This window comes from Melozone crissalis, unplaced genomic scaffold (genome assembly GCF_028551555.1).
Source record: "Melozone crissalis strain CALT ecotype California unplaced genomic scaffold, PUWL_Pcris_2 ptg000034l_1, whole genome shotgun sequence".
Classification (NCBI taxonomy): Eukaryota; Metazoa; Chordata; class Aves; order Passeriformes; family Passerellidae; genus Melozone; species Melozone crissalis.
Window position 1 is genome coordinate 3,036,834 of NW_026535812.1, and position 20,834 is coordinate 3,057,667.

General features: G+C 40.5%; 1 protein-coding gene across 1 annotated transcript in view; it reads right to left on the reverse strand.

Moving 5' to 3' along the window:
- The window catches only part of CAB39 (calcium binding protein 39), a 42,483-nt gene that overhangs the window by 9,188 nt on the left and 12,461 nt on the right, over window positions 1-20,834 (reverse strand). Inside the window, exons 2-4 of the mRNA XM_054282380.1 lie at window positions 11,715-11,871; window positions 4,125-4,289; window positions 269-387 (exon numbers count right to left, since the gene is read on the reverse strand). Of these exons, the coding sequence (XP_054138355.1) occupies window positions 269-387; window positions 4,125-4,289; window positions 11,715-11,828 (398 nt within the window). The 5' untranslated portion in view covers window positions 11,829-11,871. The remainder of the gene's footprint in view (window positions 1-268; window positions 388-4,124; window positions 4,290-11,714; window positions 11,872-20,834) is intronic.

Below are 20,834 nucleotides of genomic sequence, written 5' to 3' on the forward strand. Positions count from 1 at the left end.
AATATCTTACTAGCCCAGTAAGAGTATTTCAGAGTTCTAACAGTTCTCAATTTTCAGTTCTTTTTCATGCAAAAGTAGATGGCTGGGGTTCTACTTCTTAACTTTTCCTTTACTTAGGGGAATTACAGACCCCAAAACCAAGGATAAAGAAAATAAAATGAAGCATATTCTAAGGAAGAGCAAACTTGTCAGAACTCACTGCTTCTCTGTGCATTTACAAAGCCCTCACTCCATGTAAAAGCATATTTATGGTTCACAGTGCACTTACCCTTTTAATAGCATGAATAAGATATTCTGTTGAGTGCAGATGTATTCAACTGTGGGAGTTCTTGTACCAATTTGTCTTCTGAGAATGTTGTTGAAAATTTGCGCAACATCTTTCTTGCCCTGTCAAAAACATCAGCAGTTAAACACAAACTATGGAAGTCCACAAGCAAGTGAACAATGAAATATTATCATCACCTCATGCAGCTGTACTAGGGGGTTCTGCAGTTCAGGCAGCCTCCATACTCTGATCTTGACCAGATTCTCTTTCTTTATGCCCATTTCAAATATGCCAAAGCACTCAAAACACAACACCACGTTGCAGGCAGATCATGGGGAATTTACATTCAGAGCTGATGTTTCAGCAGGTATTTCTATGGAGCATCAATCTCCTGGGCTTATCTGATATTTGATTTTGCTAACAGCAGAACAGTTTTTAACTGTGCTCTTGCCTGGAAGTGTATTTCTTCAATATTCCATTATCCTCTCCCCTTGTTTAGGGACATACAATGCCACCATTAAGGGTGTGCAGAACATTTCCAACTGCAGTGTTAACATCCAGCTTAGAACTGCAACTTATGAAAGTGGAATAAATAAATGAATGAATAATATACACAGAAATCATCCACTGACCTAAAATGCAAGTCTCACATTTTTCAGTGCACAAAAGCAGTATAAATAAGGCCAGGATGCTAGAATTCAGCACAAATGATACACACAAAAATTCACAAGCATAGCAGCAGACAGTGTAAAAGGAATTGGAAATGTTCTTTGTTGTATAAATACACATCTCCTGTTTATTTCTTATGTAGGACCACAGCTGAAGAGAGAAACTGGTAGACATCTAACAAAAAGGTGATTATAAACACAAACAGCTTCCACCGTCATTCAAATGCACCATTTAAAAGCCAGGTTTCTGCAGTTAACTGTTTATTCTGGACTGCACAAAGACACCTCCAGGATTATGTTATCAGACCTATTCCAGAAAAAGACCAGGCCAGCTTGTACTAAGCTTGGACCTGCAAATAAAGGCCTGTTAAGCAACTCCACCTACAGGTTCCCTGAATGTTCTACACCAAACCTAGATGTATTTAATGTTTCTTCAGAAGCTCTAGCTGTGCTGTAAATCTCCTGAGTAACACCAGGAAGCTTTTGAGTAAAATGCAGGGCTTATTTAGCTAGCAAGAATTTTAAAAACATCATCAATTATTTAAAATTCTTTCAGTTTTCTAATCAGTGTAAAAAAGACTGTAGGAAAAAAAATGAAATGTTTATGAAAACGTAGGAGGAGTGGAGCTTTACAAATGGCATGTTTGCAAATTACCACGGACAGTTTTGCTGGAGTGTTGTTTTCAGGATATAAGAGATTGTTTGTAAACCCTTGTTTTCTCAATTACAATTCCATTGAAAGGCAGCCCAAAGCAACACCAGAACTCTTTGTTCTGACATGAGTAGAGCAGTGTTTGCAGGAATTGCTTTACTCAAACTCCACATAATACAATCATCAACTCCCATTCAGCAGCGCTGCTCCGCTCGCAGCGTGTGCCTGCAGTCCCCAGCAAGAACAGCATTTCCTTCTCACCATCCCTGAGCTGCCTGTGCACACTGCAACCCCACAGCCAGGTTTTGTCACTTTCTTGTGCCTTGCCAAGTGACCTCATGGCCCAACAAGGCCAACAGTCACCACAGCCAGAGGTGAGAGGGACACTGTGCTTGTATTGTCTTCCCAGCAGAAGGATTCAGCTCCCCTGGGCAAAAGGCAGTTTTGTTTTGGGTGGGTTTTTTTAATTCTTCATTTAAAAAATCCCAAAACAACAGGACAAGAAGCCCAGTTTCACCAGGGATACCATCTCTCTCAGTGCAAACCAGCAAGGAGATAACTGGTGTTAGGATTGGTAAGGAGATGGTTCTGTTGACTGCTTTATTGGAAAGCAAGTTTCAAGGGAAGGGCAACGCTTTAAACAGGCCTGGGCACAAGGCAAGAGCTGCACAGTTACAGTTCTCTTCATTAAAACATCCAATCTTGTTATTTTTCTAGCTTTTACTTCTTACTTTTCTATGGGTTGTTCTCCCCATAGTGCATTTGAGACAGTTAAGAGTCACAATGAACAGTCCCTGTCTATTAATAAGCTGTTCTACAAGGAAACCTTCTTCAGAAGTGAGACTGAAAGGGAAAAAGAGTTTAGTTTGTCACTGAATAACGTGCTGCTGTGGTGGGAAACCAGAAAGAAAAAATCCCAGACCCACTCTTCAAGTTTAAAAACCATCAGAAAATCGAATATGTATTTTCATCAGTCATGGAAAAATTGCTTCAAATGCAGTAAACCCACAAAGACATTTGGGATATCAAAGGCAACATCTGGCTGGCTTTGTAACCGCTGGGAAGCTGGAGCACATCTGGAGCACAGGTGTGTTGACATGAATTCTAGGTACCAACAATAGCTGGACACTCTGCCAGCTGCCAGCCATAAAAAGCAGATGTGGTCCAGCCTAGAAAGCATCAATGACTCCTCCTGCCTCCAAGGGGAACCATCACATCCTCCTGAAACAGAGCAGCAGAACAGGCAGGAAACAACTCCCAACCCTTCCATGTCCCCTTAATGAAAAGCACAGCTCTCCTTAATGAGAGCAAGCCTGTGCAAATGGTTCTCATTCTTCATTAGCAGCAGATAATGAAGGTTTCCTTTGCTAATAACTGGGCTGAGTAAACACCAGGCTGATACCAATCTAGAGGTCAGCAGAATCCAGATGACGTTTCATGATTTCCTTTCTTCAGCAATTAAAGGCCAGCCCAGTTCAGCATTCCCTCTCAGCTTTCCCAGGTTTCCTTGCTTATTTAACAACATGAATGTTTTATGTATGGTATAAACATTTGTGTGGGTAGGGAAAAAATACCACTGTATTATAATTAAACACAAATCAGAGGGAGTTATGGGTGGGGTGGAGGGGAGAGAAGAAAGAACAGGGAAGAAAGCCATTGTTTTTGGAATGTCAAATGACAATAGGACTTTAAACTGTTCTGTTTGTATTGTGAGCTACTTGTTTATGAACAATCCCATTTTTAAGCAATCTGAAGTGGGATGATCTTTATGGTTGAGGCTGTGGGGTGAGATGCATGCATTTGGCTCCTTTCCTAGACAACCACATGCCTCTTGTGAGACCTCAGGGAAAAGAGAAAAATCCAATTGCACTGCAACATCTCATACCTAAATAGGATTTTTCTCCATGGTGCTAAATTACTCCATGTGATGTGGTGACAAAAGCCACAGAAGCTTGTGGAGAAATAACTTTAAATATAAGTAAGTATTGCTATTTTGAATTGATCAACAAAAGCTTGAGGTTTTTTTTAATAAACAGAAAAAAAGACAAGGAAACCAAAAAAGGTTGCATCACTTGTTTCTAAAAAGACAGAGAAATAATGGACTATTAATAAAACTAACAGCTTTAAATTATGTATTTAAACTTCTTATAAATGTTACAATAATTCTATTACTTTTCCTAGTAATGTGATGTAGCAAGATGAACATAGAGATACATCTTGCAATACTGTGGTTTGTGTTCACCACAGGGTTACTACTAAGAGATTAACCCTTCTGTGTACACAATAATTCAGAATTATTCCATGATTTTAACAGAACTGTACCACCAGATTAGAGGTTTATCTGCTTCAAATTTGTGTTTATATGTCTAAATTCACACATTTTACATTCCATACTTGCTCAGTCTCTTTCTAATGGATGTGTCATAACCACAAACTAAAAGCTGAAGACTGAAACATCTAAACCATTAAAGTGGTAGGAATTCAGATGTGTTTATTTTAACATACAGAATGTAAAAAATGTCAAACCCTCCTTTCTTACCTCAAAATCAATGAGCTGCAAGTCAGCTACTAGGGTACTAAGAAGACCACTGTTGTACAGCTCCTGAGCAAGCTGTGCCACAGCTTCTGTTTGGGGTTCCTTCTCATTTGTGCCATACAAGATTTCTTTCATGGCAACAAGGTTTTTTGAGACCTCCTCTGTCGCCTAAAGAAAATGGGAAAACAATACAGTTAGAGAACAATGCCATTTGTCTTTCTGACTGCACACTCCTTTATTCTTAACATCTGCAAACTTCCATTGGGGGGGAGGAATAATCAGGAAATGACAATCTGGTAAAAAAACAATAGATATTCTTTCTGCACATAAGACTGTTATGAGACTGGTATTTAAAAAAAAAACCCAAACAATACAGAGCAGAGGCAAGACATACACAATTTAGTTACCAAAGGTAAAAATCTCTTCCTTTTTACTGCCTTTTAACTTCCCATTCAAAAATCCCCTAGAGAACAGCAACAGGATGAAAAGAACCTGACAAAATTTCCATTCTGTAAAACAGTTGTGTAGGATCAGACTGGAAAACATGACCTGGAGCCTCCTGCCTGTGCCCAGGGAACTGCTCAGAGACACCAAACTGATTCCTCCTGTGGATTTTGCACACATCAGGTTTTGTCAAATACTAAGTTCCCATTCCAGTTACTGTGGGCGAAGTTTTCCAACAAACAAAACCTTAAGGAGAACCAACTTTAACTTTCAGGTTATCTCAGCACACAAGAACAACTTGGCCAACAGACCCAGAAAGAGATACACTCAAAAGGACACAATTAAAGGTCTACAACCCTTCCCTGCTTGGAGCCCACTTTACAGAAGCCAGACAGGTCTGACCTGTCACTTGTGAGGAATTCCTAAGCTGCCAGGATGAGCTGGAGCAGCATTTAGCAGTGGAAACACAGTTATCTCACAAGAAAAACTAAAAAAAAAAAAATATAAATCAACAAGAATACTTCTAAACACCCACTTCTGAATCTTAAAACACAGTTCTATTGCACCAAAAAAAGAACTACTCCTTTCAATATATATGTTTACTGAGCTTGAGGGCAAAATGCTGAAAATAATCATCATAAATAGCTGGTTTAATTATAATGGTTCTTCACATGCCTAAAAAGTCTGAATGGTTTGTAAGTGCACTGATTTTTAGTAATTAGATGAACCTGCCAACAAAGTATGCATACACTTAAATGTAAAGTATTCATGATTGATAGCTTACAGAAAATTAATAAAGTGAAAAAATTACCACTTCCTGGACACTGCCAGTCTCATAAAGAGTGTGTAAAAAGATTTCTCATTTGTGCTTTTTATCCAGAGAGGCTTAGGATCAGCATGACCCATGCACTATTCGAGCTAAAGCCATTCCAGCTTTGCTAGGTATGCAAGCAAGGATTCCATGACCTTTAAGGAGGCTCTGTATCATTTTTAGCTCCTCCACAACTTTCCACTCCCTGCTACTTCAGTTCCTAGTCCCAGTTGTCTCCTCCTCAGTCGAAATCCCAAGGGATTTTCTGTGCACTGCTGGTCAGACAGCAAGAAGCAGGTGCTCAGTAAGAGCACTTTGATTCACAGCAGCTCCTCAAGAGGTGAAATGGGAACACCAGCTCCCCATGCTGGAGCAGGGTTGCACCACACAATTGTTCTCTGGAATTCAGAGGAAACAGCTCTTTTGTAGAAGAACAGGAACATCTGTCAGACATGAAGATATGAAGAGATATCTTTGATGGATGGCTACCAAGGGAAGAGGAAGCAAAGGCTGTCCCTGCACACTAATGTAGAAAGCAAATGAAAGAGGAAGAAAGGCAGCTCAAGGAACTCCTATTTCAGCTGAAACCATGGCAGTATCGAGGGCATGCCTGTCATTAAGGAGAATGGAGAATTTGTCCCACCAAAACCCCAAGGAAGAGGACAAGCATCCCAACCCTAAATTTCAGTAACTGCTCTTGAGGGCTCTCCCTCAGCACCAGCCCAAGACAGACACCAGCAATGGAAATGCTAGCAAACCAGGCAGAAAATAATGCAGTGTGTCCAAACACTGAGGGTTTATAACACCAAAAAGCCTCTAGCCCAACATGAACACGCAGTTTGGGAACTTCAGGAGGACTCCAGTGCTCCTCATAGCTGTCAGGACCACCTGCACATGCTTCACTGGAAGTGGCATGGCACAGAGCTTTAGTGGGAAGCAGCACTTAGAGACACAAACCACTGAGTCACTGAGGCTGGGAAAGACCCTAAAGCTCAAGGCTGCCAAACCACATCCCTCAGAAGCAGCACAGCTCAGCCTGGCAGGTACTGCTTTACACTACTGAAATTATTCACCCAGTACAGGTTCAGAGCTAGATCTGATTAGCATCTTCCTAACCTTCATAAACATAGAGAAGTAAATTCTTTCTTTCTTTTCCTTGCTTTACATTTCACTTTTATAGTGTGGCTTCTCCTCAGATGGTACTGATTTTCTGGCACCAATAAATTTCAAATATGACTTGCCATGAAATTTTTCTCTAAAATTCAGGTTGTTCCTAATCCATGTTGAGAGCATATAAATACAGATGTTAATACTTAAAAAATAAAAATTTTAACATATAAAATATATACTGTTTTATATATACATATATAGAATATATACTTATACTCTCTATAAAATGTATAGAGAGTGTGGGTATTCTGTATATATAAAATAACCCTGGTCATATATTGTACTGGGTATATTTTATACATTTGTAGATTTGTTGTCTGATTGTTAGTTCCACTTTTGATCACGGGTTTTTGGATGAACCTCATTGTGTATTTTGATCTTTCTGTCTAGAGATTTTTTCCCCTCTTAAAAGAGATCAGTGCATTAGGCAATTTAGATCTCAGTATCTTAGAAAATCTTGCAAGTAATGCTAGCCAAGCTTCTCTTCTCTTTCTTGATTTTGTTTGTTTTTAGTGGTTTTTTACTTGGTTCTTCACACCAATATTTAATGTAGCATTATATTTTTCAGTGTAACTATCTAAATTCCATTCTTCATCTGAAATGGCAAAAATAGGTCTGCACATCTTGTATTTGGAATATATCTGAGAGTTCATGGAATGTACAAGAGTAAGGAGGTTCTAGAAGTTTGTCTGAGTTTATTTCTAGTCCTTTTGATGTTGAATTTTGGAGTAGAGGAACTACAAGGATGTTATATTTTATGAAGTGCAGTGCATTGATAGACATTGGTCACTGCTATAATACTTCCAGAAAACCTCAGTTTCCAGAAGATTCCCAGAAATGAAGCTGGAGTGATGCTTGGCAGGACTGAGGTGGCCCTGCCTCCACCACCCTGATGGCCTCCTGAGGTACCATCTGAGGAGAAGCCACACTATAAAAGTGAAATGTAAAGCAAGGAAAATAAAGAAAGTATTTACTTCTCTATGTTTATGAAGGACAGGAAGATACTATTTAAAAATAAAAGCAGACACCATGAAGTCACATATGACTGTAACACCAGAATAGCTGCATGTCTTTATAGCTATGGTTTACTGCAGTCTCTGGAAAGATCAGTGAAATACCCTAAAATTGAGTATTTCTTAAATGGTAAGCAGTGCAAACCCCAAATACTCTATCTAGAGTTTTACAGCTGGATTATTTGGTGTTTGTGAACAGTAGAAAAAGATAAAGAACACATGGCCAGTCCTGAAATATTTCCAGAGAGCTTGGCAGTCTCCAGACCCATGGAACCTCAGTGCCTGGGGGTTCTCTACCTACCCATGGATAATGCAGTTACAGAAACTGCACTATTAATGAAAACATCCATAAAAAGATAAATCAGATATAGCTCTGAACCTGTACTGGGTGAATAATTTTAGTAGTGTAAAGCAGTATCTATCACAACTAAAAAGCATCATTTTAATAATTACTTAATTTGCCTGGATTCAAAATGCTTACAGTTCCATAAATGTATTAGTAACTACATCAGTGCAGTAGCACAATTAAATGCCAAAAATTACTATATGATTTCTCAGTGAACATTTAGCATGGAGACAGCACAGAAAAGCTCAATTAGAAGAGAAGCACGTTGTCTCACCTGCCTAAAGCAGGCTCAGCTTTACCCCCTGAGTCCCAGCCCCACACTGGAGGCCAGGCACATGACTTCACCTTTAGCCTTCTTTCAAGCACAGATTAATTGTACACACATGCGTAACAAATCCAGGATTTTCCTGCTTTGTGAATGACAGCATCAACTCCCTGAATGAAATCTGACCTCTGGCAGCATGGCACAGCATCACCCTGGCACAGCTGAGCCAGGCAGCTCGTGGTGCTGCCACCACACAGCTGTGACATCCAGGAGAGAGAACACCACAGCAGATCACAGCAGGGCTCCAACAAAGGGAGCTGTGGGCCAGGGCAAGCCAAGGTCACAGGGTAGTGAAGAACAGCCTGATTGCATGAGTAAATATTTACCTGCAGCACAGTAAATGTGTGCCACACACCAAGGGAAGTGGAGTATGAGAAAAATGCTGCCATCAGCCAAAGAGGAGGAAGAGATGTGAATAAAGACTAATGGAGTAGATCAAGGGTAGGTCCTGCTTACGGGAAAGGAGGTTTCCCTTCCCTCTAGGCCCCTTTCTAAGAGAGCACAGGCAGTGGAGAACAAAGAGCATAAATGATGAACACTTTTCAGTTCTAAAGCACTTGACATCTCATTCCCCTTCCCAAATACTGACAGACAGCAAGGCACAAGCTCTGTGCTAAGCACAGCAGTGCAGCAGCAAGACCAGAGCTGTGGCACAGAGGGAGCTGGGACAAGTGAGCCACAGCCCAGCTCCTAAATGAGCACCACATGATTAAAAGACATTTCAAATGGCCTGGAGAACTACCTGGTTAATTTTTCTCCAGTCTTCACTAAGCTCAAAAGCTAGATTAACATGTAACTAGGATACACTTGAATTTCAGATTTTTGATTATAAAACAAATTTTCCAGTGTTACAAGGCAAAATGTTTCATAATTGAACAAGACATTACTATTGTTTTATCTCTTTTACTTTGAAGAATATCTTCTATTTTGATTATAAAGAATGGACAGGAACACACACTGCCCCAGATTTAAACATCTTTATTACCTCCTTTGATTTTTTTTGTTTCCACTCAAAAAACATTAATGGTTTAAAATTTCAGCCTAAGCACTGAAAAAAAATGAGGAATTCTGTTCAAGCATAATTACACTTACAACTTCCAGGGAAAATTATTTGTCTAATTTTCTTATAAATCTGTATTTCCAATTGTGCAACAAAATTGTCAAAAAGCATTCTCCATGTAGTAGCAAACTCTGTATTATAAGAAATGAAAGTGTGTAAGAAAAGAAGTTAATCCTTTAACCCAAATGGGTATTTTTATAACCAATACTAGGTATTTAGCATGCTGACCCAGCACTGAAATTGCACCAATGATATGTGACAGGTTGCAGAAGCACACCCCTGGATCAAACAGCAACAATGCCAAAATTACTGAGACACACTGTATTTTATACATATCCCATCACTAAAAAAGTGAAGTCATAAAAACAAGAACAACTTTTGCATCCCTCTCCCCTTTTAGTACCAGGCAGCAATTTTTGTGCTTCATGTAGAGTGAGTTTTTCTATTTCTGTTCCACTGCTAGGCCCAGAACCCACCCTGCCACCAGCACAGAATTCTTCTCCAAAGGAGGCCAAAAAGTTACATGGCAGAAAGGATCATCATAATAAAAGGGATAATGAAAAAGATGCCTAAATACTGAGCTATGGCCATAAAGAAATGTTTGTTCTTTTCCAATAAAAGCCACTGTCCTTTAACTCCAAATTCACTCCAGTCATTTCTACAGACTGGACAGGAAGAGGGCACGAATTCAGGGTGTCTGCTCACAGAGCTGTGCCCTCAAACATCTGATGCCTGGTCCATAACACATTGCAGAACTTTCTCCTTCAAACCAGCAAACCTCCTAAGTTTTGCTGGTTTGATGGAGAAAGAGTCACAACCAGAGTCACCTTGCTGAAGTCTTGGCTTGCCAAGGAACAAACACTTCCTGATGACTCTCTGCATGGAGATGTGGACACTGGGTGCTGGGGTTCACCAGCTCCTTTGTGAACAGCAGTGCTGATGGGGAACAGCAGCACCATGCCCAGGCTCATTGCCCTGGGTGTCAGGATTTAACCCTCCTCACACTTAACCCAGTGAATGTGGGCTGCCCTTTGCTCTCCTGCAGGCACAACGTGTTACCTTCTGTCTGACACAGGAAAAACCATTTCACAGGCTTTATTACTATTGTCAGAGCAGCAGCCTCACAGAAATGAGCTCTTTCAAAAAGATGGAGGTGTGGGACCAAAGGCCAGCAAGAAGAAAAGGTAACAGCAACCTCCAGCAGCAGCATCAGGAACACAGGCATGTGCTGCAGGACACATACCGTGGGATGAGCTGATCTGCTCCCCATCAGGGGTCCCAGCAAAAAGAGAACACAGAATAACACAGATTTTAAGACCAGGCCACATCTCCAGGAACTAATAATGAGGCCAAGATAAAGGAGGCAGTGCCAAGCCTCATCAGAATGCATCTATCCCTCCTCTCCTGACAGAAGGCTCTTTCAGAGACAGAAGAAGAGCAGCAGCTGATGAAAACCTTCCAGCCTTCACACAAGCCTGCAGAACAGAATGTAACATTTTTCTCTACAATAGGAGAGAAAAAGCATCAGAGCAAGCTACTGTGGTACACTGCAAGACACCTGGAACACACCACATGGTGGCAAAGGGGTAGAAGATGCTAATTATTTAAGAATAACAGAAATAAATGGCAATTTAATCAAGACCCTTAGAAGTAACAGTGCCAAATCTAGGTGAAACTGAATGTAGAAGAGCTGGCCACACTCTGCTTAAAAATATAGGTGAACATGAAAAGATTGTGACTAGCTCCTATATGGGACTCAGGGGATGCCAAGAATGGCACACAACAGTTAAATAATGCTGGGAGAGGCTCCAAGGAGGGTGCTCATCTCAATCTCAGCCACACAACTCACCAGGTGGGATGAAGCTGCACACAGGCTGAACTCTGAGGTCAGTTCCTGTAAAGCTGAAAAGCCAGAGTGCCAGTTGAGAAGGAAATGACTGGGGACAGGTACAAGACACCCATGTAAAGGAAACTGCACTAGCACAGAACTTCTCACATCTTACTGTGGGCTGAAGAGGCAGGAAAGCCAAAATAGATTCTCTATCCATGAAGACACAAAGTTCTTCAGCTTCAGTAAGAGACACTCTGCTCTGTGAAGATTTGCATGGACAAGCAGAGACAGAACTACTTGTGCAGCAGTGAAGGCACTGTGGTGGTCACAAGAGCAGAACACTGTACAGCTGTGAGCTGTTCATTAAAAGAATGCAATGTCCTACAGTGCCAAATCGTTTGAAATGTCATTATCAGCTGCCAGTGGCGTAAGCCAACCAGCCAACAGCACACACACCTGTTCAAAGGTACATAAATTACCCTTTATCACAGTATAAACCACCCAAATAATTCCTAATTGTTTCAGTTTCAACAGCTGTAAATTCCCCCTTTCCCCCACTGGAACATGTAGCAAGTGGAACCTCACAACTGTACCTTTTCTGCCTTTTTGTCAGAGATGTCTTGTTTTTCTAGAACTGCCATGCTCTCCTTCAGGTTTTTCACTATGTCTGCAGGAGACTTGTGTGACTTGCCAAAGGGGAATGGCATGATTGCAAACCACAAGGTCTTCCTTCTGTGGCTCCTGCTTCACCTGGAAAAGGAGAAGAAAGAAAGTACATGAAAAATAGAAACTTGAGCTCTGCATAACACACACAAAGAGAGGGCAGCAAAGGTATTCAATACATGGAACAAATGATCCTGGACAGGTGAACCACAGTTTGCCATGACAAACTTAAATTCTTGTATTTCTATTTCTTTTGAAATACAAGATACATACCAAAGAGCTCACATTAAGATAACCATCTTATGCTTCAGGAGCAAATTAAAGAGTACATGAATTATATCCAAAGCCACAGAGTGCACACATGCCCCATATGGGCAAGACTTACAAGGATCAATTATTCCAATTAGTGCTGTTAAGCCAAATGCCTTCTCCCATGAGGTGTTTGCCACACAGCTCCCGGTGTCCCAGGGCCTGCAGGGACTGCCCAGGTACATGCTTTTACCCAGATTCACTCCAGAATCAATTTGCAAATGCACAGCAGACCCCAAGGTGTGCACCTTAGTGCAGGACCCACAAACATGAGCAGGCAGGGCTACAGACAGCAGCCTGAAATGCAATCTCAACCTCACACATTTTATGGGAAATAAAATTTGACACCTGGCAGTGATACATAAAGCAGTGAAAACATTAAAATCAACACCTTGTGTATCTTTCTCAAAAAGATAAAACATGTCTTACAGGAGAAGGTTTCCTTCCCTAAAAATATCTGGCTCTTAAATCCAAATACAATTTATTCTTCTGTATATTGACACATATTTACTTTCACACACACACATATACATACTCTCTTCAAAATAGAAAAGTACTACAGGAATAAATGAGTGTACTGAAGCTTTTGTCACTAAACACATACACCCACATTTAAACAACAATAAAACCTTCTTACAAGTGAATTACATGAAGTATACTTCTACAACTCTCATCTAGCCAGAAGAGAACAGGAAATCCTCCATTAAAAATGCTGACAGTGCTACTTGTGCTAGACACAAAAGACAGCTGAGGCTGGCAGGGCAGAGCAGAGCCTGCACTGTCATTCCAAAGAAGGGGGATTACCCTGAAAATTGAATTTCCATCTCCCTGCAGTGTCTGTGTAGTGAGTAACAAACCAGCTCTAATCCCTACATGTTAAGGGATCTTATCTGACACAATGCACTTTGCTCCTTGATTAAAACACCAGCTCACCCACCAGGAACTCCAAAACTTTATTCCTCATCTTACTCAACAGTTTTGATCAGGGATGAAAAATCCCCGTGCAATGCTATTTTTGAGTTATTTCTATTATTTAAACAAATAAATTTGGCTGGGCCATGGGCAAAACTTTAAAGCTCCAGAAGAACTTGGACCTTCAGCCAAGTAAATTTCCATAAACAGAAATTTCAGGTAAGCATTACAGAGATCGTACATCCACAATTCCATGCCTACAAATGACTTAAAGCATAAAGTAGGTAGTTTTTAATTAGATTGCTTCCAGATAGAAGTATCAGCAGGAAGACTGAAACAAGACCTTCCACCAGCCATTTCCATTCTTTAACACATCACAAGGACTTCTGTTGCATTTATTTTCTAGTATGTGTCATTATAGTAACCTCTCATTCACAATCTGCATAAAGAAGGATCTGTAACACTGAAATTACAAAAGCAAGAGATAAAAAGAGATCAAAAAGTGCCCACAGGTCTTTCTTTTGACAAGAGAATTTTATGCCTCAAACTTCATCACATCTAGCAGAACAGAAACCTACAGCTAAGAAAAGCACCACTACTGACTGTTATTTAATACAATGAAAATACAGTGGCATTTAAAACAATATTTAAGGAAAATTGTGGTATTTTCACACAGGATTTTTTTTTATTTCCTAGAAAGAGACAGTGTGAAAATAAACACAAATTCCCCACAACATAGATGACACACCTCAAGCATCACAGCAACATTTTAAATGTTCTCTTTATTTCTCCCTTTGCCAAATGAAAATGAGCCCTGAAAACAAAACTGGATTCTTTCATGTTTGTAATCAGCACTGATAGTAACAGTATTTAACAACTACTCTGCCTGTTCATTCTGGATGATGGCTATACCCATGTAACAGAGAAGGACTGGCTCATCCAAAAACCCATGATCAAAAGTGGAACTAACAATCAGACAACATATGTACAAATATATAAAATATTTCCCAGTACAAAGAGAAATTGCCAGTCTTAATTCCTTGGATTAGGCATTAAAACAGAAGCAGATCCACTAGGAATCAAAACAGCTGAGAGAACAAAAATATATGGAACCATAAAATCTGGTATGACAGCAATATACAAATAAAATAAATCAAACCAAAGAAAACAGCCCTGCACACTCAATTTCTGGATCAGAACAAGGCTACTCCCAAAGTCTAAAAGACCACATGGATAACACAAAACCTATGGAAATACAGAATATTGATATTAAACAACTTTCCTCATGTGTGCCAAAGGTCTAGGTTTGCAAAACTTGATTTGCCTCTAGACAGTACCTGTTTTTTTCTTTAAATTAACAATAGTCTGAAGCTTTGATTTATTCCTAAAGCCTTCCAGGTTCTGTGTAAATCAGATATACATATATGCATACTCAAGTCATAACAAGTTTCACTCTATATACCAACATATCTAGTAGAAAATAATCAATAACAGCTCACTAGCATAAATTCTTATTAAATATTTTCTCCCAATCCAGGTAAGTTCCTGTATGAACCTCTCATAAGCAATTTAGAAAAATCAGGAAACACTGTCAGCACCACTAAGAAGGAAAATCTACATTCTTGATTACTGACGATGACATTTTGCTTCAAGGTATTTCCTTTATTATATAAAATGGAGTAAATACACTGTTTATGCCATTTCAGTTTTATTACAGGAAGGAATGCAATGGCACTGATGGAAACATCATCTGGGGCCCCAAGACTGAAGATCCCACACGCCCTGAAGCAAAATTCTGTTACTGAAAAACCTGGGCCATATCCTGCCAAAGAAAAAAAGAAAAACAGCAAAAAAGAAAAAAAAAGAAAAAAAAAACCCTGAAAACAAAAAGGAAAAAAAGGGGAAAAAAAAGGGGGGAAAAATGGGGGAAAAAAGGGGGGAAAAAGGGGGGGGGAAAAAAGGGGGGGGGGGAAAGGGGGGGGGAAAAGGGGAGGGAAAAAAGGGGCGGAAAAAAGGGGGGGGAAAAAAGGGGAGGGAAAAAAAGGGGGGGAAAAAAGGGGGGGGAAAAAAGGGGGGGAAAAAAGGGGGGGGAAAAAAGGGGGGGAAAAAAGGGGGGGAAAAAAGGGGGGGAAAAAAGGAAGAAAAAGGAAAAAAAGGGGAAAAAAAGGAAAAAAAAAGGAATTTAAAAAAGGAAAAAAAAGGAAAAAAAAAAGGAAAAAAAGGAGGAGCAGTGCTTTGTCTCAAAGCTGTACTTCATGCAGGAGAACACAGACAGGCTGTTCCTTTTTCAGCCCAGTAAAAGCACCCCCAGCAGCACCCTGGGCACAATAGACAATGGCAACATCTGTGAGGGATCGGAAAGAGCTGCCCCCAGCACATCTGCAGCACAACACAAAAAGGGAACAACATCAAATGACATTTGCTGTAAATAAGAACAGGCCTTACATCATGTCAAATGATAACTGATTCACAATACTAGCACCTGGTTGCCTTGCAAATTCAGGATAAAACATTGATTGTGGCTAAACAAAGATGACAGGATTCCTGAAGGGTTAAAGTGCCACAAGTCCATGGACTGCTCTGTGCTCTGCTGGGCTGCTTTGCTTTATCTTCCCTTCCCAGAAACCTCACCTCCATAATTTGTTAAAAGAGACCACGGACAGTATTACACAAACCTCAGGTTTCTCAGGCATGTCTTTATTTCACCAGTATTCAAATAGGTTAAAGTGACAAAATTTAAGGTCCTCAAAGCATTGGGGTCACAGCCACAAACAGAAATGTGATGTTGATTTATCAGTGCCAATGGACCATCAAACAACAACATGGCACATGGCCAAACATGCAGAGATTGAAGTTGCAGTGACACACTCGGGCACTCTGGGACATTGGGGCTTTTGTGATACCCAGAGATAGAAGCCCCACTGTTGCAGATAGTATATAACTTCCAGCTCTGTCAATGCACCAGGAATCCATGCAGTTTGTTTTATCTAGAAGGCTTTGTGATTTTTGATTCACTGAATTGACCACACAATCAATAATGTCTGATTTAAATCTGTACGATTTTAAAGCGTCTGCTGTGAGGACAACCCTCCAGCAGAAGAAAATGCCACAGGGACAAATACAGAAGCATGAAAAACAAATTCCTTTTCTTTAATTTAAATTCTCTAAAGAATAGATACACTAGTCTGGACTATGGTCTGCCATGTAGCTGAGCTTTTTTTGTTTGAAGTGTCAGAAAATATGCTACCTCTATATCAGAAGTGTGCACCACCATTTAAACCCTGATTACTTACTAGAATAAATGGGTTTTTTCTGTTGTAGGAAGTATATTTTTGTTACTGTGAGATGCCTGCATTACTATTTTCAGAACAATATAGGTACAAGAAATGGTACAATGACACTCCTGACTGCACTAACGTGTGTAGTTTTCCACAGATAAATGAATTTGTGGCACCAGAGTCTCACCAGCACAGACTTTGAAACGCAAAGGGATTCAATTGAATGGAAAACCATACCAGCACCATAAGGACACAAACTCAAGCCTTTTAAATTTAGACATACCAGGAATTTACCACGAAATAGTTTAAACTTTTTTTTTCTCTGCACAGAAGTATAATCCATAAATAAAGCATTATTTAAATATCCACATATATTCCAACTCCAGAGAGCAAACCACCACCTATCCTCATGCAAAATGCTCCTTAACTCATGTACAAAAGCCCCACGTTTCCAATTCTGTGAAACAAACAGGTACAATAAACTCAATCCTTATTCTATCGTGGCCCTCACCATTTAATTGCACTATATTAACTCCTCACTGCATCCTTCTGCCCTATTTATATACACCAAGAGTTTAAGTTGACTGCTTTTGCAAGCTCCTGATGAGGAAAAGAGGAGGAAAAAACCCTTCAGCTATTTCCTGAGGGGAAATGAAAATGCAAGCCTAGTGAGAGCACCCATGGAACATCCACTTAATGCGCACATAAGAAGAAAACTGCTGCAGACCAAACAAAACCAACATAATTTCAGTAAGGCAAAATAATTACCAGTAAGGTTGCCCAGGGCAGGTGAGACAAGCCCAGAGCTGATGGGGAGATCCCATTTTCCCCCAGCTCCCCATCCCCTGTTTATGGCCAGCTGACCCATCCAGGGGCTGAGGCACTCTTCAAGCTACCAGAAAACTGACATGTAAAAGGAAAATAAACAATGAGGAGTGTAGGCAATGTAGGAAAATCATCCCTTTGAGCAGCAAGTAGCTGTCAATCAGCTCCCTCAGCTCCTGATCTCTCCAGAAGAACACTTCATGGTGAGGCTGGAGCCAAACCAACAGCAGGGTTGGAGGGGCAAGGTCACTTTCCATCAGTTATTTTGAGAAGCCTGATATTTGTCCCAGTGCCCAGAGTGCTGACTGAACCGACCAAAATGGCAGAAGACAAAGCCAACAGAAATGAGGGACAATAAATAAAAATTCTGAAAGGTTTTTAAGACAAAGCAGCACAAGGCACCGGAGCTGTGAGCCACAGCCAGCCCGAGGAGGGGATGAGGAGGGGGATGAGGCAGCCAGGAGGGAAGGGCACAGCAGCTCCTCCTCCTCCAGGTAGAGGGGAGCTGCCAACTCCTATCCTGAAGTCGTATCATGTGCCAATTACCTTCCACAGAGCTGGTAACACAGAGGAGAATGGCTTAAGCAAATACACTTCAATAAACTAATCAGTCTACAAAGGCAAAATACCAAGTTCCACAATAAACAGTTGGGGTTGCACTGTATGTGGAGTTTTAATTGACAATTTATCAGCCTGTTACTGACACAGCATGTTGCATCTTGCTAAAAAGGGGCACACTGCTATTAAAAAATATAATGCAGCAAGCCCATGTTTGTCTTGATAGACCTGATGTCCCTCACAACTCACTCTTTTGCTGAATGCCTCTTGATTAACAGGGATCATTAAGCCAGTATTGAAAACAATAACATAAATCAGTTTTCTTGAGGTGCAATTGCTACAAGGGGCTGTTAGCTCAGCTAGAATTCACCACTGTGAAGTCTGGTTGGAATGATAAAACCAGGAAGAGATCGAGAAATTATGCATTTTTAAAAGCACTGTCTCCCTCAGACATGCCCAGCATCCCAGAGGAAGACCGACAGCCATGCCTTTGATCCAAGAACCATTATTTATGTAAGCTACCATGCTCCTTGGGAAAAAAAAATATGAGTACTTCAAAGCCAGAAGTGACACCTTATTAGCTATTCACCCTCTTGTACAAGATGATGAAATGTCACAGCTACCAGCATTTAGGCAGCTGAAGCTCCTGCCTGTGCTTTGTCCCAGACACGTGCAGGACAGCAGGCAGGTGCCACTGGGAAGCAGCTGGAATATTGCAGCCAGCTCATCACTGCAAATTCCTGCCTAGAGCACAATTCCTGAAAGGCCTCAGCACTTCTGAGTGCATAAATGCAGTGACTGAGGGCAGCAGCCATCATTTCCTTCACTGGGTTATTTGAGTACTCACATTCCTCATTAAACATTCTTGCACATTTTTCATGTGCTGGGTTCTACATCTTTCAGTATCCTCATTCTGGATATTTGGTTTCCCACTAAATTAAAAGATTTTCCAGAGCTTCAGTATTGCAGCAAAGCAGTTCTTTTCTTTTGGATATGTTAAATGAATTGAAACTCAACAGCCTCTCATCCAAAACATGTGTCTAGCAGAGTTTATTAATACAAGCTCACCTGTAAAACTTTCCTATCCCAAAGGAAATGAGACTGATAAAGAGCAGGAGGCACACCACAATGAACTGCTCAGTGTAGCCATGGCAGAGCAGGGCTCTGCTTGTAAATGATAATTACTGATAATTAAAAAAAATTAATAATTGCTATCCTCTAAATACTTCCACACACATTTTCAGTGTTTCTTTCAATATAACTTTACAATGTGGATAAAAGAATTACACCAATGATCTGTTTGGATCTGCTGTGATATTGATAATTTGGTGAGGAATATAATTCATACATGCAAGTTTTCTTGAAGGACAGGCATGTTCATCTCATACTTGGCATGTCCCATAGCATCTTTCTTAAAATTCACTATTAACATATTCTATCAAGTCTGCAGCACACAAAAGCTTTAATGTGATTCAAAAGCAGTTTCACAACTCTGCATCACAGAATTATTTGTAGTGTGACCCACTTAAACATTAAAACGGAAAAAAAAATCCCCTCTTTAAAAATAGCAAAATTAAAATCATGAAGAAAAAACTTCCCCTTGTAACACAGAAGAACAGTGAAGTGAACAAAAAAAATTAATTCAATGGATTAAAAAAAGGGTAACATTGGAAAATAAATTTCTACATAAACATGAAATTAATAATGTCACATAGCTTCTTACTTTCTGAATATTTCCAAACAATTAAAACCCTGGTAGTTCATAGCCCTGCTTGTTTCTTTAGCACCAAATGCCACCTGATTCCTTTCATTAAGCAGGCTTCCCTCTTCCCATTCAATTAATTTACTGATCATTCTGCCTGTCCAAGAGTCTCCTTCTCCAGCAGGCACCTGCACCATGCAGGAAAAAGGAAAGGGCAGCCACTGCAGCCCCTAAAGCCACATTACACTCTGTGACTGGGAGATTGTTACAGAAATTGCAGTTTAACACACAGCTACAGAAACATTAATTATAAACTGATTTTAAATAGCACTGCTGCTTGTAAGGGGCTTCTGCCTAAGCAGAAAAGCCTGTTAATGCTAAAGCTCAGAATGTGAGATCCCAGCCTGTCTCCATGCAGAAGGAAATCCTATGACTCAGCTTCTTTCCCTGGTGTGCTGTTTAGAGTTACCCCACCCATCCATTCCCTCACAAACCTCACTGCTATATTGCAATATGGTATACAGACAGGCATGTGAATGCCTCACCCATTCCTTGGGAAGTATATTTAAAAACTAATAAAAACAATAATAATCCTATACTTCATCACAAAAAACAACTACTATCTCCAGCGAACTGGGCACAAAAAACCCAAGAACTTACCTGGAGCTTCAGGAAAGCTGTCAGACAATATGTCCACTTCTGCCCAGGCAGGAGCTGAAACAATTTTCTCCTAACCTGGTATCCAGTCAATCCCCTGTTGGCTCAGTTGCCCAAACTGCATCATCACAAACCCCAGAATATTTGTTACATGGCAAAAAATGCTGCAATTCTGTATGTGCCATTCTACCCACCCTTGGAAGCAAAAATGCAAAGCAAGAATCTCCTTTGTAACTATTTCTAGTCCTTTGCTTTATTATTCCCATTCCTTTCCAGAGGTTCTCTTTGTACCAGATTGCCTGATATACATCTAAGGGTCAATTCTGAGACTGAAGCAGGGGCAAAAGTGGAGGCAGAAGGACACTGCAGTTTCATTTCTGATTGATTTCAGATTGTGAAATACGGCCTGGAGTTCACACGTTCCAAGAACTCAACTGAGCTGAATGTGAGAAAGCCCCCAGGTGAAGGACAGGAAACCAGCACCGCACACAACATCACCATTGGTGTAACAGGCTGGGGGAAAACATCACTTTAAGCACGAGTTGGTGACACAGGGTAGGAGGGTGAGAATCCCAAGTACCAGCACAAGGGAGGTGCTCATGCACTTCAGCGCCTTCTGAACAGAAATTGAGAACAATGAAACTGCAAGGTCTGGGGATGCTCCAGCCACAATCCTCTAAGGCACAATTTTCTTTAGAGGATATTCTCTCAAACTAAAACCTACACTCAGTAAAGCCGTTCTCTACCAGCACAAATTCACTGGGTTGGAAGAGACCTTAAAGATCATTGAGTCCAACCCAGCCCCAACA